This window comes from Rattus norvegicus, chromosome 2 (assembly GCF_021556685.1).
Source record: "Rattus norvegicus strain SHRSP/BbbUtx chromosome 2, alternate assembly SHRSP_T2T, whole genome shotgun sequence".
NCBI classification, from domain to species: Eukaryota; Metazoa; Chordata; class Mammalia; order Rodentia; family Muridae; genus Rattus; species Rattus norvegicus.
The window spans coordinates 78,091,408-78,116,819 of NC_141535.1; the positions used below are offsets into that span (position 1 = coordinate 78,091,408).

At 46.8% G+C, this 25,412-nt stretch overlaps 1 protein-coding gene across 6 annotated transcripts in view; it reads left to right on the forward strand.

The window, feature by feature from the left end:
- The window catches only part of Myo10 (myosin X), a 202,235-nt gene extending 177,416 nt beyond the window's left edge, over positions 1 to 24,819 (forward strand). For all 6 annotated transcript variants that reach the window (NM_001401822.1, XM_087621816.1, XM_087621818.1 and 3 more), the window contains 14 exon segments: positions 1,885 to 1,980; positions 4,877 to 4,970; positions 6,166 to 6,221; positions 8,047 to 8,189; positions 8,691 to 8,885; positions 9,679 to 9,836; positions 11,842 to 11,965; positions 12,879 to 13,176; positions 14,077 to 14,284; positions 15,078 to 15,214; positions 15,873 to 15,993; positions 16,599 to 17,051; positions 20,145 to 20,336; positions 21,870 to 24,819. In NM_001401822.1, coding sequence (NP_001388751.1) covers positions 1,885 to 1,980; positions 4,877 to 4,970; positions 6,166 to 6,221; positions 8,047 to 8,189; positions 8,691 to 8,885; positions 9,679 to 9,836; positions 11,842 to 11,965; positions 12,879 to 13,176; positions 14,077 to 14,284; positions 15,078 to 15,214; positions 15,873 to 15,993; positions 16,599 to 17,051; positions 20,145 to 20,336; positions 21,870 to 21,971 — 2,377 coding nt within the window. In that variant the 3' untranslated portion in view covers positions 21,972 to 24,819.
- Positions 24,820 to 25,412: the final 593 nt, after the last annotated feature.

Sequence of the window (25,412 nt, forward strand, 5' to 3'; positions counted from 1 at the left end):
AAATGCTTTTGCTGTGAATAAATTCACGGCTCTCAACGAGCAGATCCTCAAGATCGCTCTAACATGGAGTGCATTGCCAGCTCTGGTCTGATCCTGGATATCTTCCTGTGATTTACCCTAATTTAATTAACCTGCCCAATCACTGCGTCTCGGATGTTAATTAGGGAGTGTTTAAGTGAGATCAGGATGACAGCAAAGTCTGCCCTTGCTCTGGAGCCTGTAGTGAAGGCAGAGATGCAGAGGGGATGCCAGGGACCCCCTCATCCTGTGATGGGAAGCTTCTTTCTTGGTTTGGTCAGCTTAACAAATACCCACAACTGGGTAATTTCTAATGAACCAAGTTTACGTTGCCCGTGGTCCAAATGCCAAGAAGTCCAAGATGAAGGAAACACATCTTCGTCATCCATGGCTGAAAGGCAAGCATGAAGCAGAAGAGAGTAAGGAACGACTCAGGGAGCACATGTTTTGAATCCTCACTGTGAAGGTGGAGGCAGGAGACTTGCCAACTTGAGGCCAGCCTGGCTGTCAAAAGAGACCCTACCTATCTCTATAAAAAAATGCAGAAGCAATAGCTCAGTGGTGGAGCGCTTTGCTTGTCTAGCATGCACAGGGCCCGGATTCAATCCCAGCACTGTAGGAAGGAGGGGTGGAGTGACTGGAGTAGAGAAACGAAAGGAAAAGAAAAACAAAATAATTTCCAGCCCCAAGAGCTTTAGTCTGTTCACAATAGTAGAGTGTCATAGCTAATCCCTTCTTCAGGGTCCTTACTGTAAGTACCTACTCTGATCACATAGCCAACATAGGAGCTAGGGAGTGGCATCCTCAGACCACAGCTGCTGAGACAAACCAGGGAACAAGCTCACATAGGACCACGCTGGACCAGGCTGCCTCCTGGGTTTCCTCCTATTGTGCACGGGGCAGAGGGTAGAGGGCAGAGGACAGCTTTTCTGGGCTTTGAGCAGAGTCAAACATTGGGTGTCCACTGAGCTAAAAATGACTGCAAGGAGTCATCAGGAAACACCCTGGCACACTCCTCCCACCCCACCCCTAACCCCACCCCAGAAACACTATTGGGAGCACAGGGAAGTCTGGCGCCCCCTGGAGGTTGCTAATAAAGGCTGACGATAAAGTGCTTTTAATCCTCTGGAGAGCCGCCCTTCATTTCTTGCATGTCTATGATTTCAGTCACATGTAGTCAAAAAACACCAGTTAGAAAAATTCATATTTAGAGGGAAAAAAATACAGAAATGGCCTACCTTTGTTTCGGGGTGTTACAATTATTCTGTTATTGATTGTCCTTGCTGTATCTGATTTGCAAAGTAAGCTTTACAGTTCCGATGCTTGGACAGGTTGTATGTCCCAATCTGGAAATCCAAAATCTAGAACTCTCCAGACTTCAAATGCTGCTATGATGCCTCAAGTGGAAAATTTCACTCCGACCTCACATGACCAGTTGCAGTCAAAGTCCAGGCGTGTAGAAATCAGTGTATAAAACTGCATTCAGGAAGCTGGAGTATAGCCCCATAGTATACCTTCTGCTTCACATAAAACAAATGCCTTCTGGCTGTGAGTGTATGAAAAATAAATGCATCCCGTATTTAGACTCAGGTCCTGTTCTGAAGCATAAAACCCTGGGTCTCAGTTGTTCTGAGCCAGGGACACTCTACACTGTATGGGGAATCCCATAGTGTATGCGATGCGACATTTACTACTGTCTCCAGTCTCGGGTACCTCCTAGAAACCTCAGAAGAAATCTCTCCGCAGCTTGGGGCGGGGTGGTATATGATCTCTAAAGGAATACTTCCCACTTGGTAAGGTTACCTCTCTCAGTTATCCGTAAGAGTTTTGCATTCCTGACTTCCATTCTGCCTTTGCGTCTTGCAGGGAGATCATCGACAACACAAACAAAGAGAACGGGATCGACATCATTATGGCCGACAGGACCTTCCATCTCATTGCGGAATCCCCCGAAGATGCCAGGTGAGGTCTGGGGATGGGCTGCCTTCTCACCACATCCCACCTCGCAGACACCGTTTATTATGTTGCCTTTGAAGGGGTTTTAGGTTTTCAGTTGGATTTTCTCTCCAGGACGGTTTTAGAGGCACAGGAGGTGTGTGTGTTTGTGTGTGTGTGTGTGTGTGTGTGTGTGTGTGTGTGTGTGTGTGTGTGTGTCTTGTCCCTTAGGGAGCCTTGCCCCAGCAGATGTGCTCAAACACAGCAGTGTCACGGTTTTCTAGCCTCAAAGAGCACTGGATAAGACAGTGCCTTCCACTGCCACTAGCATCTGGTACACGCATCACTGAGAGCCTGCCCTCTCTCCCTCCTTCCCTGTGGATCTTTCTGAGCTTTGGAAGTAAAGAATTTGTAGTTGCCTTAGCCGCCATCTGCTTAACGAATGACAGTGCCGTGGCACACAGAGGATGGAAAGTCTCTACCTTGGAGGACTCAGTGGACTAACCTTAGCTATTAACTAACATTACCCACACGGCAGGTAGAACTAACTCGTTTGGTTCCCAGTCAGTCCTGTGTGTTAGCTGTCATTATTTATACTGTGTAGACCGAGTGACAGAGAAAGACGCACACAGGAGTAGTATACGGGTTCAGCGCTGTTGTATGGACACACACTCCTCCTGCGTTTCTGTCCGAAGAGGCTCGAGTCTCTGGCTGAGGGGAGATGAACGTGGAGTGGCTTGCCAGCTGGTGCAAGCCGCCATCTTCGGACCTTGAGCTTACATTGGAGCTTTGAGCCTCAGGAAGAGACAAAGCTCTGGAAAAGTGACATTTGCCCTTTAGTGACACACATCACAGGGCCATGTAGAGTCTAACACACAGTGAAGTGACCTGTCCATTCTTGGCCCATCGTGGGACTCCAGGGCTCTGCCCGAGGCAGTTGTTACCTGCCCTGAGCAGTTCTAGGTGGTAATCTATGAGGATGACAGTGAGTGGCTTCTGCTGGTCAGCGTCCTGCCCAGAAGTCATCAGAGATTTTTTTTGTTGTTGTTTTTTTGTTTGTTTGTTTGTTTGTTTTTTTCCGGAGCTGAGGACCGAACCCAGGACCTTGCGCTTGCTAGGCAAGTGCTCTACCACTGAGCTAAATCCCCAACCCCCAGAGATTTCTTATACTTTTTTATTTTATTATTTTATTTTATGCACATGCATTTCTTGCATGTGTCTGGGCAAGGGTATCAGGTCCCTTAGAACTGGAGTTACAGAGAGTTGTGAACTGCCATGTGGGTACTGGGAATTGAACCCAGGTCCTCTGGAAGGGCAGCCAGTGCTCTTAACCCCTGAGCCATCTCTCCAGCCCCCATCAGAGATTTCTGTTGACTCCTCACTCGTTGCCTGCCATTGCAGTGCTTTTAAGTTGCTGTGACACCATAGAAGCAACAGGAAAGGTCAAAACACCAGAAAGTAATTCTTCCCATGGGAACAGACTGAAGCCTTGGCTGGACTCATAAATTATAGCACAAACTAGAAAAACAAGCAGACCTGAAATTACAGCCCCAACGTTCTGTCTGGGACTCCTAGAGACCACACGTGGCTTGCTGTGGTCCAGAGACTGCCCACAAATTCTCAGCTGAATCACAGGGCAGGCATCTGGCAGTTGCTCTGTCTGCTTTGTGCCGTAATGAACCTGCTAAATTTAACACTGGGAAGGTTTTTACCCAAAACCATTTTCCCCTGACCAGAGGAACACGTTCTTTAAGAAAAAAAAAAAAATCCCTTTATAGATTTAAAATTAGACATGATTCATAAGAAATGTAAGAGTATCAATAGAAATGAAAACCCAGACAATTTTGTTCTTTGTGTATGTGTGTATTTGTGTGTGTGTGCGTGTGTGTGTGTGTGATCCATACAGCATGCATCTTGAACTGTGCTATATTGCAGTGTTTAGTTTAGGGGACATTTGTTTGATGTTATGGGGCCATGACTACAAGGTGCCTTCTGGTTTACCAACAAGGATGACTAAGGGCACATGAGGATGTCTCCTGCCTCGTTTTCTCCAACAATCCACAGTATTGAGTACTTTCAGCATTTGCTCCATCAGGAATCTTAGGAAGGAGCTTTAGTTTTTGCTGCAAGTAAAGCTTTATGTGAGGATGTTGGCTTTTCCCTTAATTATTCCCTTGCCTAGTGAGTCTTTATTTCTTAGATGAGTTCACTCATAAAGATGTAAGAAAAGCCCAGATAGGAAAGGGGTACCTTGGCTTCTCTGGTCCCGTGTGTGTGTGTGTGTGTGTGTGTGTGTGTGTGTGTGTGTGTGTGTGTGTGTGTGTGTGTGTACGCGTACATGCATGCATGTAAATATGTATGTTCTAGGTAATTTTCTCTCTGTCTCAGGTTCTACTTCTTATGCGACTTTTGTTCTGCTTTGCCTTTCTCCGTCTTTCTGATTACAATGCTCTGGAATTGAAATGAAAATGGAAGAATTTTGATCACAATAATTTTCTGCTTTTGATTTAGACACCTGTTTTGATTTGCACCTCCCTTGTGGTTTTGTGTGTGTGGGCCCTGGCCAACCACAAAAACCCCAGTGTGCCCCAAGTAGAAAGACAGACATCAACACTGGGTCTGAGGGAGTTGTTCCTCCATTGTTGACTTTCTTTCCTTGTCTTCTGAGACATGGATATAGGACATGGCGATGTGATGTCTGAGATCCGGCCGGGGTGGGTGCTTACTGTGACAGTACATCCTTGGGCTGTTTTTATTTTTAACTTTGCTTACCATAGCATGTACCCCAGCTTGCTGGTAAGAAGCAGGCACATTGGAGACAAAGCGGCTCAGAGGCGGTGTCACGTGGACGGGAAGCACGCAGAGCATCGTTTTTGCCACTCTGAGCTTGGCCACCCGTGACTGTCGCCCTCTCTCTCCACAGCCAGTGGTTCAGTGTGCTGAGTCAGGTCCACTCGTCCACAGACCAGGAGATCAGAGAGATGCACGATGAACAGGCAAACCCCCAGAATGCTGTGGTGAGTGAGGGGCGGGTGGAGGCTGGGTATCCAACATCTTAAATCCTGCTTAAAATCTTGTATCGAAAAGTTGAATTACACATGAATTCTTCTACCTAAAAATCTTTTTAGAGAAAGATAATCATAGTTTTTATGATTGTACCTGAAAACTTAGATTTTGAAGAATCACATGAATTGTGAATAATGTTTTGTATGTGTGTGTGCGTGTGTGTGTATTCTGGACACACAGGAAGTTATGCACCCCTTTTTGTTTTAAGATTTATTTTTATTTATGAGTACACTGTAGCTATCTTCAGACACACCAGAAGAGGACGCCAGATCCCATTACAGATGGTTGTGAGCCACGATGTGGTTACGGGTATTGAACTCAGGACCTCTGGAAGAGCAGTCAGTGCTCTTAACCACTGAGCCATCTCTCCAGCCCACAATTTATTTTTTTTAAAAGCCTTGTCTTTGAAATTGTGTTTAGGTTTGGTGAGTGTGCGTTGCATTTACCCTGAGAGAACACAAGAGTTGGGGTTCCAGGTGGTTGTCACCCACCTAGTGTGCATGCTGGGAACTAAACTCAGGCCTTCTTCAAGAGTAGTATACTCTCATAATTAACTACTATTTTTCCCTCCTTGACCCCCCAGAAAACTTTAAAATTAAATGTCTCTTCACAGAATAATTGTTAAATTAAATTAATAAAGGATTATAGCATAAATCAGTAAACTTACAATATTAAAAAATTGATGGCAAGTCATCAGTAAAAATGGTTTAAGAGTAAGAGGGGGACTGCCTGATAAATTTATGGATTTTGGGGTTTTATCTTTTTTTTTTAAGATTTACTTATTTTATGTATGTGAGTAGATGCTGTAGCTGACCAGAAGAGGTCATCAATTCTCATTACTGGGAATTGAACTCAGGACCTCTGGAAGTGCTCCTAACCACTGAGCAATCTCTCCAGCCTCTGAATTTATAGCGTTTTAAGGAGTGCACTAGGATCCACTAGAACTCTATTGAAGGGGGGGTGGGGGGGCTTCTTTTAAACAACTTATTTTGCTTCTCATCAAAAAAAGAAAAAGGGGAAGAAAGAAGGCATTTCCTTGGTTTGTTTTCAATGGAGTTGTAGTCCAGGGATGCCGTGTGAGGTCATCCGTGTAAGGTCATGCTGTTCTGGTTCCTTTGTCACCATCTCCTTTTTGTCCCTTTGCAGGGCACACTGGATGTGGGGCTGATTGATTCTGTATGCGCCTCTGACAGCCCAGATAGGTAAGCTCCAATGTGGCTCTTGAAAGACATCATCTGCACGTCCTCATGGGTAGCCTCTGGCCTTGCCAGTGAGCCCTTTGCTCAGCTGTGTATGGAGCCTTGGCAGCCACCTCATCTAAAGTCTTCTAGAAGACTGACTTTGGGTTGCTAAGGTAAAAGAGAAGCCAGACCTTCACAGTCCATTTTCATATACTGCCACACAGGAAGGAGCCCTCTTGTCTCAGCCTCTCAAGTTCTAGCACCCAGTGTGTGAACAACCATATCTAACAGTCTTGGAATTCTCATGGCAAGAGAATGGCCGTTTGGGACAATGGTATCCCAGCGTAGGGAGTCTATAGCATTGCTTTCCCTAAATATTAATAATGACCTGACAATAGCATGCATGGGAAACAGATATAATAGATATAAATACAGCCATGAGCCCTGACCTTGATATATCCAGTGACCTTAAAGGCAAACCATCTTCAGATTGCCTTCATTGAGTGTCTGTTTTTTTTTTTTGGTCCTTGGCTAACTTAGTCGTCCTAGGGGCAGAGTCAGAATTAAAAACTGACTTTTGCCAATGCTGGTAATAGCCAGAAGGTAAACATGAGTGTGTTAAGCCTTATATAAATAGTAATTTTTTTTTTAAAGTCTACTAGGCAAAGTAAGAGCCCTAGGGTCCCCATTATGTACTCTGGGGCTGTTGGGAGATGAGAATCTTTTGCCTCCAGAAGTCAGCCAACGCCATTTAACACCTGTGCTGTCAGTCGCCAAGGGCCAGAGTCTGTGTTTACTTAGGTTCTGCCTTACTAAGCCTGCTGCTTTTCACAAGCTCCACCCCAGCAGGCCTGGCCCACACCAAAACCTTTGCATTCTGCTGTTTGATTTTTTCCTACCTTTCTTCCTTCCCAGCTATGGTTTTTTTATTTGTTGGTTTGTTTTGGTTAGGTTTTTTTCAAAACCAAGTTTTTTCTGTGTGTTCCTGCCTGTCCTGGAACTGGCTTTGTAGAGCAGCCTGTCCTTAGACTCACAGAAATACAGCTGCCTCTGCCTCCTGCGTGCTGGGACTAAAAGCATAGGCCAGGCCTGGCTGAGCTACAACTTTTAAGGACCTCTGACTACACAGACAGGCAGTCCACCTAACCCTTTCTTTCTTGAACTCCGGTAATGCTTTGCTTCAGGGAACATTTGAAAGCTCACAAGGAAGAGTTCCCAGTCAGTAGTGTAAGCAGGTAGATAAGGAGGTGGTGTGCGCACAGTCCCGTGAGGACTTCTGAAGGGTGACAGACAGGAGCGGCAGGACAAAGTAAGTTTCCATTATCACTTTATGCCCATCTGGGAAATGAGCCCTTGCTGAGTGGCTTTGAAGACATGGGCACAAGCTGCTTTTTCTACCAGGGACAATCAAGGGCATAACATGTTCCATTGGCACCCACTTGCTAATCCTCTGTTACCACTGTCTGGTATTTCATTCGCAACTCACAGCAATATTATCCAAGGCTATATCCAGAATTAGGAAGAAATGGGTTTGAAGATGCTTTTATTTAAAAAAAAAATTATTTTGGCTTTCCGGGACTAGTTTCTTCTGGAAAGTCTTGTGGAAGGAATGGTTTCCCTCTCAGGCATTTTCTGGATGAATGTGTTGCTCCGAGTATAAAGGTTAATGATGCATAAAATGAATGCCACAGAAATATGAGCAAGGTTTGCCTTAGTGTGAAATATAAATAGCATTCCAGTGTCTCCTGGGGATCCCTGCGCTGCCAGGGACAGGGCCATGAAGCCTTGCTGCAGACAGGTGGTGCTCACACTGGGTCTCCCTCTCTCGCCCCGTCTCCTCTCTCAGACCCAACTCATTCGTGATCATCACGGCCAACCGGGTGCTGCACTGCAACGCAGACACACCAGAGGAGATGCACCACTGGATAACACTGCTGCAGAGATCCAAGGGGGACACCAGGGTGGAGGGCCAGGAGTTCATCGTCAGAGGTGACTGCCAGCCAGATTTCTTTGTTGTCTTCTGAAGTCAGGGGCTCTAAACCTGGGGCACATCCGTGCATCACTAGACGGGCACTGAGGTCCACAGAACCCCCCTGTTAGACAACAGGTGCAGACCACTGTGTCCGGTTCTTTACATGGTTGCTGGGACTCCAGGCTCAGGCTCTCGGACTTAACGGAGCAAACAGTGTGTGAGAGAACGGTCTCCTCAGCCTTAAACAGCTTCTCCAAGTTACTTGGTCAGAGGAGTTTGGAAAAAAAAAAAGCAGTGATCACAGCCATTTTCTAGCTGTAGGCAAATGTGCAACCTGTATTTAATGTTTTACAGATGTAACGATGCCATGACACTTAGGGTTTTGGCTTATGTTTTTCTGTTCTGGAGTTGGGTCTGGTAGCCTCAGGTATGCCCTGAAAGCACTCTACCACTGATCTTTACCCCCAGCCCTATTTCACATCCTTCCAACTGACGCTTGCTTGGCCCTTCCTTTCCAGGGTGGTTGCATAAGGAAGTGAAGAACAGCCCGAAGATGTCCTCGTTGAAACTGAAGAAGCGGTGGTTCGTGCTGACACACAATTCCCTGGATTACTACAAGAGCTCAGAGAAAAATGCTCTGAAACTGGGCACTCTGGTCCTCAACAGCCTGTGCTCCGTCGTGCCCCCAGATGAGAAGATATTCAAAGAGACAGGTACGGATGACCCTGGGCTGAAGCACAGCCAGGCTCAAAGCGAAAGGGTGACAAATGAAGTGACAAGAGGCCAGGCTTGCTCTACTAAGGGAATAAGACGTTGTATTTTGGCTTCCTCCACCCCAAAAGAAATTCTATTTTTTGATCTACCTCCTAAGGATGGCTATGCTTGGTTCTAAAGGCTTAGTATTCCAAGCTATAGTGATGATTTGATTTCAGAGATGCAGAAAGAGCCCAATAGGAACAAAAAAAAAAAAAAAAAAAAAAAAGAAAGAAAGAAAGACCTTTAGAATCATCAGATTTTACCCTAGTGCATAAGAAACTGCTGTGTAGGTAGGCTGGTTTGGTTTGGGGTTTTCTCTTCCTCCTAATTGTGGCACTATATGAGATTGCTTCTTTTGATTTCTGTCTCTAGTTGTGATATGGGACTTTTTAAAATGCAGTCGCTCCATTTGTGGTGGTGGCGCACATCTTGTCTGAGCATACAGACTCTTCAGTGTCAGTCTTGGCTGAGGAAAAGAAGAGGAGAGATTCGGGGTGGGAGGAATTCCAGGATGAGCCTTCTTGTGCTGTCTGAGAACAGGGCATCAGCCTGCACCCAGTGTTCCACTGAGAGAGATGGGTCTTCTCCTCTTCACCACAAACTCCTCAGTGTTTTCTGTTTGTCACTGGATACCCAGTGCCAAAGCATGTATGGAATGTTAGTGTTTCCTGACTTGAATCACAAGCCTTGTGACGGAAGCCTTGGTCCCAGAGGGTGTGGTTGATATAAGGATGCTTCACCGCCTTGCAGGCTACTGGAATGTCACCGTGTATGGGCGCAAACACTGTTACCGACTCTACACGAAACTACTGAATGAGGCGACTCGGTGGTCCAGCGCCATTCAGAATGTGACTGACACCAAGGCTCCAATTGACACGCCCACCCAGCAGCTGATCCAAGATATCAAGGTGGGAAGAGAAGCCCAAGAACTCCTCATGCACTATTCCCTTGCCAGAAGAGACCCCAGTGTTTCTCCGGCCCAGTTCCCACTAATGCTTGGGGTTATTTTTCAGTTCAGATTCTAAGTGAGGTTTTACGTGAAATTTTACATTACAAATGTTTAGTCTCCATAGAGGTGTTAGAATTTGGCACACTGTACATGGACAAAAAACTGGGTAGGGACCACTCAAACCATTCCCGAGTCACCTCTGTCCCAGGTGGAGGCCTCTTAGACGTCACAGTAATTCCCTTCTCAGTACTCAGTTCTAGGTCACAGAAGTAGATTTACAAAAAGCCCAGATTGGAGGACTTGCTGGTGCGTGCAAGGCTCTGGGTTCAGTCTGCACTACCTAAAAGAAAAGGAAGAGAACAGATTGTTCTAGAACACTTGGGATCCCTGTTAGCTACCTCCAAATAGCCAGAAACAACAAATCTCATTGGTTTCATTCATTAAACTGCAATTCCCTGTTTGTAAGTTTAATTGTTCAGTAAGTGTGTGTTGGGTGAAAGACCCAATGATTAGCCACCAGTCACCACAAACCTCACTCGAGGCTCTGTGGACCCCGGTAGAAAGGGTCTTACAGCCAAGCTTGTAATGTCCTACCCAAACCCAGTGGCTTCCTGATTCCAATGTGGTGTGTTTTCTAGAAGTTTGAGACCAAACTACAGCAAATTCTTATTCTCCAATACACACCTGAGCTTCCTATTGAACTCAGGGCCCTAGATACAAATTATCTCATTTTTAGCAATAAAAAATATTTTTCGAAGCTTCCTTTTGAAAAGGCAGATTGCTTTTGTTTGTTTTTTTAACATGTCAAGTCACATTTTTATCAAAGCTATATCATCTATTTTTATTCTCTAATTGCAAATTCAGACATTCAGAGAATAAATAGAGTTTTCCAAATATAAAAGAATGCATCCTCAGAATTCAGAGAAGTTACCCCAATTAACTAGAAGATTTAAGTCATCGCTTTTCTTCCAGCCTCCAATGAGTGTTGTTGGGAAGATTTCCTACTGGAAATGAAATTTCCGTGGAAGGATGATTCCGTGCCTGTCCCCAGTCCTGATGTTTATTTAGTGACGTGGCTGCCTCCACGTCCCAGGGTAGCATGTGACAAGCATCAATCCAGGATGGGATTCTGTCAAAAATCTTAAATTCAGGGCAGAGAGGCCTAAGGGGGACGCCTCCCTCTGGGCGTGGCTTGTGTCGTTTTTTTCAAGTGTAGAAGAAGCAGAGGCAGAGTATTTAAGAGAAGCGCCCGCTCCTGCTGTAGAGAGCCAGTGTTCAGTTCCTAGACCCATGTTGGGGAGTTCACGGTCACCTCTAGCTCTGGTTGCAAAGAATATGATGGCCTCTCTTCTGGCCTCTACAGGCACCACACCTATATAGCATATACACACGTAACTAAAAAGAAAATCTTTAAAAGAAGTACCTATCATCATCATCATCATCATCATCATCATCATCATCATCATTATTATTATTATTATTATTATTATTATTATTATTATTATTAAAGGCAGCCGACGTGCCGCGTGCTTATAATCTCAGCAGTTGGCAGACCGAGCAGGATTGTCATAAGTTCTAAGGCTGCCCTGGATCCTGCCCCAAGACTCAAAATATAAAGTTCACCAAAATGTGTTTTAAAATGAATTGTGCTTGGAGGTCACTTGATTGATGGCAAATCATGAAGGAGGCTGATTTTTTGAGTGGACATGTGAATGGCTACAGGGGTGGGGAGTTTAAAGAATGTGGGGAGGGAGACGTGCACTTGAAACAGACTGAGCTGTGTCACGTGCTTTTGGGGTCTGTGCTCAAGTGCAGATGGGCTCTTTGGCTAGAAATGGTCAACACTAGATTTCCCGTAATTTCTGAAAGGCGTTGCTGTATGCGTGGAAGCGTGGTTGAACTCGCCCTCTAAGTGCGGGCGCCCCCCCACTCTCCTTTCTTTAAATGGCTGCCGTACTCTCCAGGAGAACTGCCTGAACTCTGACGTGGTGGAGCAGATTTACAAGCGGAACCCGATCCTTCGCTACACACATCACCCGCTGCACTCCCCACTCCTGCCTCTTCCCTACGGGGACATAAATCTCAACTGTGAGTTCAGACCCTGAGGTCCTATTAACTTTGCTCTAATGTGGAGTGGAAGCACTGCTAGCTCAGAGAGTCTCTGAGTCGTTCCGACAGGAAAGAGACAGTGAAATATATTCAAGCAAAGCAGCAGTCCCCAGCCTGTGAGTCACGGCCCTTCTGGGGGCCCCGTATCAGGTGTCCTGCACATTGGATATTTACACTGCCATTCATAACAGAAGCAAAATTAGTTATGAAGTAGCAGTGAAGTAACTCTGTGGTGGGGGTCAACACAGCAGGAGAACTGTATTAAAGAAGAAGCATTAGGAAGGTTGAGAACCGCTGATTTAAAGGGATGTCAGAGAGTGTTAGCATTCTCCATGAACTCCAGTAATCCTTAGGGTATACAGCTCCTGCTGTACACTGGTGTGAAAGTGTGCCTGTTCAGGCCTTCTATCTTTAATGCTCAATATAACGTCCAGTGAATTTATGCATATTCATTCCTTCATCCTGAAATGGGCTTCGTAGAATGGCGTTATCAGCGGCAGCTTGTGTGAGGTACACAGCAAATCCAAGACCAAAGCAAGTCATGGTGCATAGAAGATTAGTTGCATTTTTGACTGACGGTATTTTCACGTTATAATGGATTGACAGGATGTAACCTGTCATTTTAAGTTAAGGTAAACAGGTCCTAGACAGTCTCACATTCCACGCAAGGGGGCTGTCCAGCTATTGTTCGGGTTTTAAGCGAGCAGTCTCTATGTTAATGTTTCAGCTGTTTAACAGAGCAGTGCAGCTCGCTCAACCCCCACTCCCGGGTGGACACTTCATTAGAAGAAAAGGCTGTTTGTCCCCGCCCTCATTCCTTCCTTTTGCCTCCTGCACCCGCCATCATCTCTTCCAGCCCCTCCAGTGATGTTGGTTGGTTTTCTTTTCCTAGTGCTTAAAGACAAAGGCTACACGACCCTCCAGGATGAAGCTATCAAGATATTCAACTCCCTCCAGCAACTGGAGTCCATGTCCGACCCCATCCCTATCATCCAGGGCATCCTGCAGACCGGCCATGACCTGCGGCCTCTGCGGGATGAACTGTACTGTCAGCTCATCAAGCAGACCAATAAGGTGCCCCACCCTGGCAGTGTGGGCAACCTTTACAGCTGGCAGATCCTGACGTGCCTCAGCTGTACCTTCCTGCCAAGCCGGGGCATCCTCAAGTACCTCAAGTTCCACCTGAAAAGGTAAGGCACTAGGCAAGGCAACCGGCAGAGCACTCCTAACAGGCATCACAGGCCGTTCAACACCGAACACTGCAGCAGGCCCTCCAATCAGACCCATAGGTCCCCTCAAACAAGCCTGTGTAGCTTAGATGTCCTCTTGCCCTTTAAGATGTATAGAGAACCAAGCCACTATGGATATAGCATCCTAATGTATTCATCCTTGGTACATTTAATTACTCTCTCTATAGCAAACCCCAACCTGGAGAGAGAGAGAGAGAGAGAGAGAGAGAGAGAGAGTCCATGTCCACTTAGTTCTTACTAGATTTTATTCTGAGGTTGACAGCATGAGGTTATGGAATACATCTAGGTAATAAAATGACTACTTTGGTGAATCTGAGTAGTTTTATCTGTCATCTCAGAGTTTTGTGTGTGGCAAAAACAGCTTAAAAATCTCATTTTGCTTAATTGCGGCAAAGAACATTTAAAGCTGAACACGGTGTCTCATTCTGGTAATCTCAGCACAGAGGCAGGAGGAGCAAGAGTTCAAGGCCAGCCTGGAGTACAGAGTGGACTCCTATATTAACAAAGCAAAAAGACCAGGTCTAGACATGGTATACACACTTTTAATCCCAGCACTCCAGGAGGCAGAGGTGGGCAGATCTTTTTGAATTCAAGGCCATGGCCCAGGGCATCATAATTTTGGGTATTAGTGGTACCACATAAAAAACTGACGGCAGAGTAACCCCAATGTAGGTTCTTTTTCCATGTTTGAAGCTGGACCTGTCAGGAAGACACTGCCATTTGCTGCTGTCACCACTAGGGGGCAGCCTCCCAACCTCCCCTGCCAAACCCTCCCCACAGCCCAGCTCCCCCTAGCCAGCCTGTGTCTATCCACAGTTCACATTCACCTTTGTTTCCCAGGATACGGGAACAGTTCCCAGGAACCGAGATGGAAAAATATGCCCTGTTTATCTACGAATCTCTTAAGAAAACCAAATGCAGAGAGTTTGTGCCTTCCCGAGATGAAATTGAAGCTCTGATCCACCGGCAGGAAATGACATCCACGGTGTACTGCCATGGTGGAGGTTCCTGCAAGATCACCATCAACTCGCACACCACAGCCGGGGAGGTAGGGAACGCCAGGAGTCACCTTGTGCTTGATGCTTACACAGGCCCCATACTCCTGTGGCACCGAGGTTGCACATAACCAAATGGGCGCTTATGCTCAGCATATCCACCGGACAAACAAGGAAGTCAGTACAGCCAAGCACACGCACACAGTGGAGGTGCAGGTACATGGAAATGGAAGGCTCAACTTAAGCCAATGCCTCTGAGACACAATCTCCTGCATCTTGAACGTGTCTAGATCTGCTGGGAAACACTTCAAGAAGGGTGTGTCGAGTGTCTTCTCTGGCCACTGGGTGTCTCTGTGTGTGAGTCTCTGTGAATGTGGACAATACCACATCAGAAGAGCGCCTTTTCCCTTGTGCTTTTAAGTCAAGCCCAATGAAAGCTTGGGATGATGGTGGCGTTGCTAATAAAGCCTTGGGAGGCTTTTTTTAAGGAATCCTCACCAGAAGTCAGTATTGTTTCTCGGGGCTCATCAATATATCAAACGAGAGCTGGGGCTTAGGGATCTCATTTATTTTTCTAACCACTGGGGCTTTGCAAACAAGGAAAAAAGTAGGTTAGTGTTCCTCCTTTCCACTCCCCTCCCCCGGGGGATGGTGGAACAAGAAGAAAGTCAAAGCTAAGTTTACCGAGACAGTAAGAGGAAAACAGACATACTTAGTCTCTGGGGTCAAAGAGGAGGTGACAGCCTCAGGGCCATGTGGACCCTGTCACACCAGCCACTCCCTCTGAGTAGCAGATGAAGCCACACGGCGACATCTGAACTGAGAGCCTCCAAATATGTCTTCCAGGTGGTGGAGAAGTTGATCCGGGGCCTCGCCATGGAGGACAGCAGAAATATGTTTGCCTTGTTTGAGTACAATGGACAGGTGGACAAGGCCATCGAAAGCCGGACTATCGTGGCTGATGTCCTGGCAAAGTTTGAAAAGTAAGTTCTCCTTCAAGATGCTGGAAGAGCATTTGACGCTCCCTGTTTGGCCTCGGTGTATTTTTGCGTTGGTTTTATTTAACCCCTGTTAATCTATTTACCTTTTCCTCTCTGTCACCTGTCTGTCCTGACTCGCAGACAGAGCAGTGGTCTCAAGGTTGATCTGTCTGTCTCACCCTCAGCCCATCACCCCGGTCTCTCCCTCTCAGCCCCTGGATTCGTTGTCTCCTAGAACTGATGGGGTTTCAGTTATTCCCGATAAACTTTGAAATGGGGCTGCAGGACTCAAGCCAACACCCCAACTCTTCAAACTGCCTCTCTTGCCTACTGTATGAGGTTTCCCCTGGGCGGACATCCTTCAGTGTCTGGTCTCTAATCCCTGTGTATGCTTGGCATGTGAATGCAGCCCCCTGAATCCTCGTAGGGATTTCGACTAAGAAAACATAATTGAGAGTCACTAAAGGCCACGCTGACAAGTACTGCCTTGCTATTTTGTTTGTGTGACAGCCCTTCCTGTCCTGTCTGCCCCATCATACCACTACCACCAAGGGTAGGAGGTCTTCATCCTCAGAGTGAGCTATGCAAAATCAGCCCTCTGTGGGTTACCAGGGGCCCATGTCTAGTTTTGCTCTGAATCTTTTGTGGCTTCTGCCTGTAGGCTGGCTGCCACGTCAGAAGCTGGAGACGCACCATGGAAATTCTACTTCAAACTTTATTGCTTCCTGGACACCGACAGCATGCCAAAAGACAGCGTGGAGTTTGCATTTATGTTTGAACAGGTAAAAGGAACTTTGAGAAACAGATTCTTTTCCTTTGTTGGAGGCGAGAGAGAAAACCCATTGCTACAGCATATAAATGAACTGCTAAAGTCTGTAGGATTGGCCATGGTAGTAGACTTGCCAGCAAGGAAAAACTAGCCACTCACTCTGTAGAATGAAACCATACATGCTCAGTCTAAACACCGCTGCCGGGAGACTTGATGTGCCTGAGTCAGGGGATCCTCAGGCAGGGCCTCCACTCTCTCAGAGGAAGAGGGGACTGGAACTGTGAGAGGGACAGCGATCAGGATGTAAAGTGGATTGTAAAAAGAAGAAGAAAAGGAAAAAAAAAAAATCACTGCCAAGAGACTGGGGGCGGGGGGTAACAGATACTCCAGGGTTAGAGGACACCCATGAAGGGGAGGGATTTGGCTTTGAAGCAGTGGGCTGTGCTTTGTTAGGAGAAATCCAACTTGAAGTGTGGGGGTAGGAGGGTGCTTTGCGGGGGAGGAATGTAAGCTTAAAGGAAGGCTGGGGTACAGTCTGCATGGCATGAGTGACTGGCCTTACGGCCTTCTGTACAGAGAGGTTTCCTGACCCTGTCGCTGTCTGTCACCTCCTTACAGGCCCATGAAGCAGTCATCCATGGCCACCACCCAGCCCCTGAGGAAAGCCTCCAAGTGCTGGCTGCCTTGAGACTCCAGTACCTGCAGGGCGACTATACCCTGCACACCTCAGTCCCACCCCTCGAGGAGGTCTATTCTCTGCAGAGACTCAAAGCTCGCATCAGTCAGTCAACCAAAACCTTCACCCCGTACGAACGCCTGGAGAAGAGGCGGACCAGCTTCCTGGAGGGGACACTGCGAAGGAGCTTCCGAACCGGGACGGTGGCTCGGCAGAAGGTGGAGGAGGAGCAGATGCTGGACATGTGGATTAAGGAGGAGATCTGCTCGGCTCGAGCCAGCATCATAGACAAGTGGAAGAAACTGCAGGGAGTGAGCCAGGAACAAGCCATGGCCAAGTATATGGCCTTGATCAAGGAGTGGCCTGGTTATGGATCAACACTCTTCGACGTGGAGGTGAGAGCTGGCTGCCGTAGTGCTGCACTGTGAGCATACAGGTGCTGTGTCCTGACCAAGCTGTGTCAGAACCCGAACCTTCCTAGGGTCATGCGGGAGAAGGGACAAGAGGGACCACTTGGCTCTGTGCCCTTCGAGCCTCACCATTAGCGTCCTCATGTCCCAGAGGGGTTCTGTTTTGATTTTTGTTTTTTTTGTTTGTTTGTTTGTTTTTTTTCTTTTTCTTCTCTTTTCTTTTTTTTTTGGAGCTGGGGACCGAACCCAGGGCCTTGCGCTTCCTAGGCAAGCGCTCTACCACTGAGCTAAATCCCCAACCCCTTTTTTTTTTTTTTTTTTTACACTCCAGATTTTATCCCCCTCCCAGTCCACCCTCTGACTGTTCCACATCCCATACCCCCATCCCCTGTCTCCAAGAGGATGTCCCCACCCACCCCTACCCAACCAGACTTCTAAACTTCCTGGGGCCTCCAATCTCTTGAGGGTTAGGTCCATCTTCTCTGACTGAACCCAGACCCGGGAGTCCTCTTCTGTATATGTGTTGGAGGCCTCATATGTGGTGTATGCTGCCTAGTTGGTGATCCAGTGTCTGAGAGATCTTGGGGTTCCAGGTTGAGATTGCCTTCCTCCTTAGCTTCCTCCAGCTTTTCCCTAATTCAACCACAGGGGTCAGCAGCTTCTGTCCATTGGTTGGGTGCACATGTCTGCATCTGACTCTTTCAGCTGCTTGTTGGGTCTTTTGGAGGGCAGTCATGATAGGTCCATTTTTATGAGCACCCCATAGCCTCAGTAATGGTATCAGGCCTTAGGGCCTCTCCTCTTGAGCTGGATCACACTTTAGGCCTGTTGTCACTGGACCTTCTTTTCCTCAGTCTCTTCTCCGTTTCCATCCCTGCAGTTCTTTCAGACAGGAAGAATTATGGGTCAGAGTTTTCACTATGGGATCGCAATCCCATCCCTCACTTGATACCCTGTCTCTCTGCTGGAGGTGGGCTCTACAAGTTCCCTCTCCCCACTGTAGGGCTTTTTATCTAGGGTCCCTCCCTTTGAGTCCTAAGAGTCTCTCTGGTACTTGTGTTTTCTTAAGTAATTTTTGTTTTTGTCTTCGTGTGTGTGTGTGTGTGTGTGTGTGTGTGTGTGTGTGTGAGATCTGGAAGAGGGCAAAGGTCAATGAACTGGGGCAGTCAGGTTTTGTAGACAAGTACCTTCTCCACTGAACCGTATTGTCAGCCCTCCTCACAGTCTGTTTTCTGTTCCTTTGTAGTCAGTATTTCTATAATAGAGTGGTGACAGGATGACCTCCCTGGTGTGTATGGCTGGCTGGTTTCTGTCATTGGGCTAAGTTAACATCTGCTCAGCTGGCTCAGACTTGCTCTGTAATTGAAGGTGGTCTTGAACCCCTTTGTCCACCTCCCACGTGCTGCCCTGGAACTCAGAGATTCATCTGCCTCTACTGGGATTAAAGGCGTGTGCTAACACCGCCAGGCAGTAAGATCCACCTTTTTAAAAGATGTGTTAACTTCCTTATTGGCATTCTGGGTATTAAACCCAGGCTCTGGTGCAGAGAGGCAAGCACTTTACCCCTGAGCTATGTCCCCAGGCTCCACCCAAATATCTTCTGTCAGCAGTTAAGGCTGTTTCAGGCTCCAGAACATTCCGGGTTGTAGAGACCAGGGCGGACGTGCTGAGCTCGCACTTCCTTTCTCTGGTCCTTGTGATGATCCGCTTGAAGGAACGGCAGGCATCTTGTAGAGTGGAATCGTGGTTTCATTGCTGCAGTTTAGCCACAGCCGCGACCCGGTATTAAGTCCTTACGTCTTTATTTCAGACCACTGACTGGAAGGAAGTTTGCCCAGTGGTGTAGATCAAAGCAATACTCGTCAAACAGGCCTGCATGTCAAATCCGGCCATCTCCCTTGGGTGCTCTCTTTGCAGATGTGGAGGGTTTAGTCAGTGCCAGAGACCACAAGGCCTCTGCCAGTCACGATGTGTAAGCGCGTGAGACATTCCCTCCTGTTCCAAACAGACAAGTTTCCCAAGCCCTTTACAGATGCGCTTCTAGATTTCTTGCAGCTGCAGCAATCTAATGTGGTCTTTGATGACTAAGATGAAGCTTTATATAAAAGTCTAAGCATCTTATTCTGAGATACTCACGTTGCTTCTAGGAGGATGCTGGCCTGGGTGTGGTAGGTGGGTTGGTTTGGTTATGTTTGTTCTGATGCAGCGGTTCTCAAGCTGTGGGTCAAGACCCCTCATATTTACATACAATTCATAACTGTTATTACAGTTACGAAGTACTGACAAGAATAATGTTATGGCTGAGGGTCACCAGAACACTGACTGCATCAAAGGGTCGCAGCATTAGGAAGGTTGAGAGCCACCGCTCTGATGTGTAAATGAGACACATTGCCCTTACACACATGCCGTTCAGTGCACCTAGTTTACAGCACCCATTTATGCTCTGATTCCGATCATTCCTGGGTTGCTGTTCCCTACACAGGCTCTTGTTTTCCTCCCATTGCTCCATACAAGCAAGTCTGTGTCAGGAGAAGTGTGTTTACACTGAACACATATCAGGTCATTGCCGCAACTTGTGGAGAGAAGCCAACACACAGCTATCAGGAGAATTTACCTCTGTGATACTAGATAAACCAGCCCAGGCAGGATGGGGATGGGCCTAGAAACAGAAGAGCAGACCTGGCTTACCCTGTGGCTGGGGATGTTGTTAAGTTGCTTACCCGGCCCGTGTGTTATTTGGGCTGTGTGGCTGATGCAGATGTATGTAATTAAGTACCTAATTCACGATGGAGATGCGGCCTTGTGAAGAAGAACACACAAGCATAAACCTTTACCCATTCATTCTCAAGAAGCATAAAATCGGTTACCCATCAGAACTCTAATAGCGATCGATTACCAGTCAGAAGTCAACCAGGATGAGCACTGAGGTACCGTTTCTCCTGTTTAGATGCTGTCACGGTGACTTCAGTCAGTATAGCCTGCTAAACACTGGTCTCGGTGCCTGCCTTGTGGCTTCTTGGATATGCTCCGACCATCCTCATCCAATGTTTGCTTACACTGACTCTTCTACCCCCTCAGTGCAAAGAAGGCGGCTTCCCCCAGGAGCTCTGGCTGGGCGTCAGCGCAGACGCCGTGTCTGTGTACAAGCGTGGAGAGGGCAAACCGTTAGAAGTCTTCCAGTATGAGCACATCCTCTCTTTCGGGGCACCCCTGGCCAACACATACAAGATTGTGGTTGATGAGAGGGAGCTGCTCTTTGAGACGAGTGAGGTAAGAGGCAGAGACAGGCTAGACAGGATTCACCTGGTCTCGGGGAAAGTGGAGAACAGTGTCCCCATCTCCTGGCTGCTGCTGACCAAGTCTCTCCGTTTGAATAACTCACACCGGGTATGGAGCACAATACGATTGGCCCTCCCTCTTCTAAAGCCAAAGTCACGGCTCCAGACTTGCCATCCATATCCCATCTGTTGAGCACAGAAATGTGTTTCTTGCAAGTGGGAAGAGAAGGAAAGGACATAGTGAGAGAGAACGTAGTTGGCGGTGACACCCTGCAGAGCGGAGGTGACCGTGGCAAGGACCCACAGCAGTCTGGCTCTATGCCGGAGGCTGGAGAGATGGCTCAGCAGTTAAGAGCCCTTGTTGCTTTGTAGAGGACCCTGGTTTAATTCCCAGCACCCACATGGTGGTTCACAACCATCTTCTGACCTCTTCAGACACCAGCCTCACACATGGTGCCCAAATACACATCCAGTGAAACACACATGAGTAAAATGATAAAAAGGACTGTGCTCCACAGAGCAGGAGGGCGCTGAGGGGCCTCCCCAATCTGGCCATACTTGATTCTGGATCACAAAATCACATTCAGAAAAGTCGCTGAGTACACACGATAGCAACTGCAAGCTTGAGCACGTAAGATAATAAAGAAGCCGGTCGAGGCCTCCTCAAGGGTGCCCGCTACCAGGAGAGAGTGGTCAAGGGGGTGGTGTGGGCAAGAGGGCATCTGGGGTGCTAGGGGGCAGGAAGGTGAATGATGAAGTTTAGTGGATTGATGGGAAAGTATGCAGAGAGAAGAAAGGGCTCAAGGTTCTGTTGCCGGGCTGAATCCCATGGAAGGTAGGAACCTACCATGAGATTGTGGACTGTGTAACCACAGCTAGTGGCTCTACCAACATCAGTATGGGTAGTGTGAGATTGGAAAGGCAGAAGAGGACATAGAAGCTTAGAGGATGCCTTTGTATGGTCCAGGCTGAGAGCGCAGTGGTAGCAGCGTCCTTGGAAGATGCTGGTGAAAGACCTTACCTAGCTCAGGAGAGTGGCCGGTTTGCAATGGAAGTGAGCCGGGCATCCGGGGGTCCTGCCATAGGTCTAACCCCACTCACTAGGCTTCCATCCACTGCTTCAGCTGTGTCCAGACCTGGAGTTAGCTACTGTAGCCTATAAAGACTGATGCGGTGTCCAAAATTCACCGCCATCTTAACTGAGGATAGCTTTGGAACCCTCATGGTACACCAACTCTGGTATAGTAGTGGTGCACTAGTTCTCAAAGCCAGACAACATCAAATAAAGTCACTGCTTTCCATATAAGAGCGTTGGGCGGCGCATGCTTTATTTAGAAAGGATTTCTCCCGAGCTTGGGAGTAGCCCACTGTGTTCAATTCCAGGTTCCCTGTCAGTCTGGACCTAGACTTAGCATAGGAAACTACTGGTTCTTATATGGAGGGCAGTGAGAGGATGTCTTCTTAGCTAGGTTCTCGAACCGGGTAGAGACTGACGACCATATGTGGGCTCTGCTCTCCCCGGCAGGTGGTGGACGTGGCCAAGCTCATGAAAGCCTACATCAGCATGATTGTGAAGAAGCGCTACAGCACCACGCGGTCTCTGAGCAGCCAGGGCAGCTCCAGGTGAACACGAGCAAGCCCGTGTGTCTTTCCCGTCTGAACGTGCCGCTCTTTGCCTGGGCCAGCGCCAAGTCCTGACCCAGCTTCGGAAACACAGCTGTCTAGGCTCTGGAAACCAGTGGTCAGAGGGAGGAGTCTCCGGGGCTCCCTTCACCCCGATCAGCCTCAGTGATCGCATATTAAGCTGTCAACCCTAACAGTCTGCACAATTTCTTAAGCTTTAGTACTCGTAGATGATACTTGCCTTAAAGAAAAAAGAAATGGGAGAAAACCACATGGCCACCAAAGCAGCCAGAAGTGCCTTAACTTGCAGAATGGACCCTAATCGACCTTAACTGTGCTACTGAGGGGAAGTGCTTTCACCTCCTGGTGGAGTTTGCAGAGCTTGGAAGTGGGGTATCAATCCACTGGTTGTGCACTAACCTCCCCACCTGATTTCCTGAATACGAGGGAAGCTGAGGGAGTGGGGATGGGAGACAGAGTGGAGGGGGGACAGTGTGGTGTTGGAGCGCTGCTGGCAGCCTTCCTTACGGACATGTATTAACATTTTCTTGCTTCGTTTCAACTGTCTGTGCTTGCCCACGCATGCGTGTGTTCACACACTCAACACTTTAATCCTTGTCTTGCGAGCATTAAACACAAAGGGAAGGAGGACGTGCAATGTTGTAAACAGTCTGTATATTTTCCTAGTTCAGAGTTCTAGTCTCAAGGTGGCTTTATTAACAGACCTGGATCCCGGATGTTCCTGTCTTTGCTGTATTTTGGAAAGAGACGTTTCGACTCAGTTTTGTTTTACATGTAGCAAGGGCTGAGCGACCTGTGACTGCTGTATCACTAACAGGTCCACAGCCCACAGAGATAACTATTTATAAACCACTCTTAAACTGCTGGCTCCAGTGCTGTTTTTAGAACAATATTGAAGTCATTTTGGAGTCTTTTATTTCTCAAAGTTAAATTAAATTTTTTTTTTTTTTTTTTTTTTTTTTTTTTTTTTTTTTTTTGTCTTTGAAGGGAAACTTGTATCATCACTCTGGCTAGATTGCAAATATAACCATGTTGAATGTGGGGGGAAGCTGCTGCATTCCCAAACTCTGTACCCCTCAAGCAAATCTCTAAGGGGCCCCAACACAAATGCTGAGGCTTTAATGGAATTTACACATTGCTTTGTCCCTAGTTCATAAAGGTGAACTGAACACAGCACCTGTAAGTGACAGCAGTTGTAACCAGAAGAAGAATCTGGACTCGGACTTTTATTTTTATATGGAAAGAATATAAAGGTGGGCCAAATGAGCCTACTCACAAAGAAAGAAGTTACCTTGGCCTTATCCCTCACAGACAGCTAAGGGAAGCAATGTCTCTTGGCTCACAAAGTCTGATAATAAAAGATATTAATATGTGATGTTTGCTTTCCTTGAGTAGTTTTAAATAACAATGTGAGGGGTCTAATTTTGACATTTATTTTTAGATTTTAAAGAACTGTATGGGGTCTGGAGAGATGGCTCAGTGGTTAAGAGCACTGGCTGCTCCTCCAGAGGTTCTGAGTTCAATTCCCAACAACCACAAAATTCTCATTCTGTAATGAGATCTGATGCCTTCTTCTGGTGTGTCTGAAGACAGCTACAGTGTACTCAAATATTAAATAAAGAAATTTTAAAAAGAATTGTATGAGTTATATAGGGTTATATTAGATGCAATCGAGTTCCATAGGACCTTTCTTATAAAATGTGCTTTAAGCCCATCTCCTCTATATTTGGCCACCAAACCTTTCTTGTTCCTCCTACCTGTCCCAATTTCCTTTAGATAGCCTTTCCTTTCCTGTCATCTGCCCATGTAACATTTTATGAGTCTTATTTTCCACCTTAATCCCTTCTAATCCCCCAACACTAGGTAGGAGAGAAAAGGGTAACCTATTTAGGCTACTGCCTGATGAGGAGGGAAATTGTCCGGGTTTCTAGGGACAAGTCTAATCTTCATTGTCAGAATATCCAGCAATCCACAAACACAAGAGGGGAGACAGCACCAGCCACCTTGGAGCTCCCCCACTCCCCCTTACACCTCCATCCCCAGAATTAAACTATCTGCAGCTGACAAAACCACACCCCTGCTAGTGCATGAGGCAAATCTTAATCACCTGCTGTGAAGCAGCCTCTTACCTACACCTGGGATTAAAACAAATATATACATAAATACATACATACCTGGATTTTAAAAGTGATTTATTATGTATACAATGTTCTATCTACATGTATGCCTGAAGGCCACAAGAGGGCACCAGATCTCATTGATGGTTGTTTAACCACCATGTGGTAGGAATTGAACTCAGGACCTCTGGAAGAGCAACCAGTGCTCTTAATCTCTAAGCCATCTCTCTAGCCCATAACTGGCCCAAAATTCTCACTACATCCAGTCGTGTCCATTTTTCCTTAGATGACATAATTTCATTCTTTATGGGTGAAAAACAAATTCATTGTGTAAAAAAACATTTTTTTCATTCATCCTTTATTGATGCTGTACTAGTTGTTTGTGTGTGTGTATGTGTTTTCTGCAACTTGACACAAGCTGGAGTTAGCACAGAGAAAGGATCCTCCCTTGAGGAAATACCTCCATGAAATCTAGCTATAAGGCATTTTCTCAATTAGTGATCAAGGAGGGAGAACCCAGCCCATTGTGGGTGGTGCCATCCCTGGTAGTCTTGGGTCCTATAAGAAAACAAGCTGAGCAAGCCAGTAGGTAACATCTCTTGGTGGCCTCTGCATCAGCTCCTGCTTTCTGACCTGCGTGAGTTCCAGTCCTGACTTCTTTGGTGGTGAACAGCAATGTGGAAATGTAAGCTGAATAAATCCTTCCCTCCCCAACTTGTTTCTTGGTCATGATGTTTGTACAGTAATAGAAATCCTAAGACAGATGGAACCTTAATCTAGTAAAGCCTCTAAGGCGGAAGAGATCTTCAGCTATACAAAGAACTCAGAGAGCTAAGCACACTAAAACCAAACAGCCCAATCAAAAGGCTAATAAAACTAGATGGTTCTCTCTCTCATGTCTGTAAACATGAGAAATGCAAATAAAAAACTTTTTGATTCCATCTGACCCCAGTCAGAATCGTAGCCATCATGAACACAAATACAGGTGAGAACTCAGACAAAGGGAAACCTGCCTCAACTTGGAAGCAGGGTTCCTGACAGGAGTGTCTGGGAGTGGTGAAACAAACAGCTAGAAATCAAATCCGTGTGTCCAGACTGGAAGCCTATATTCTCCTCAAGACAGCTTTTCAGACTGCCCTCTGTTCTGCATTTTTGAGACAGCTTTCTCTTGCTATTCTAAAAACTCTCTGGATGGCTCATTTCTTGCTGGTAAAGCTAGGGGTTTTTTATTTACATATCAATCCAGTCATTACCCCAGGTTCCCTTTTGATTATCCCATGAATCAGCATCCCATTAACCTGACCCTT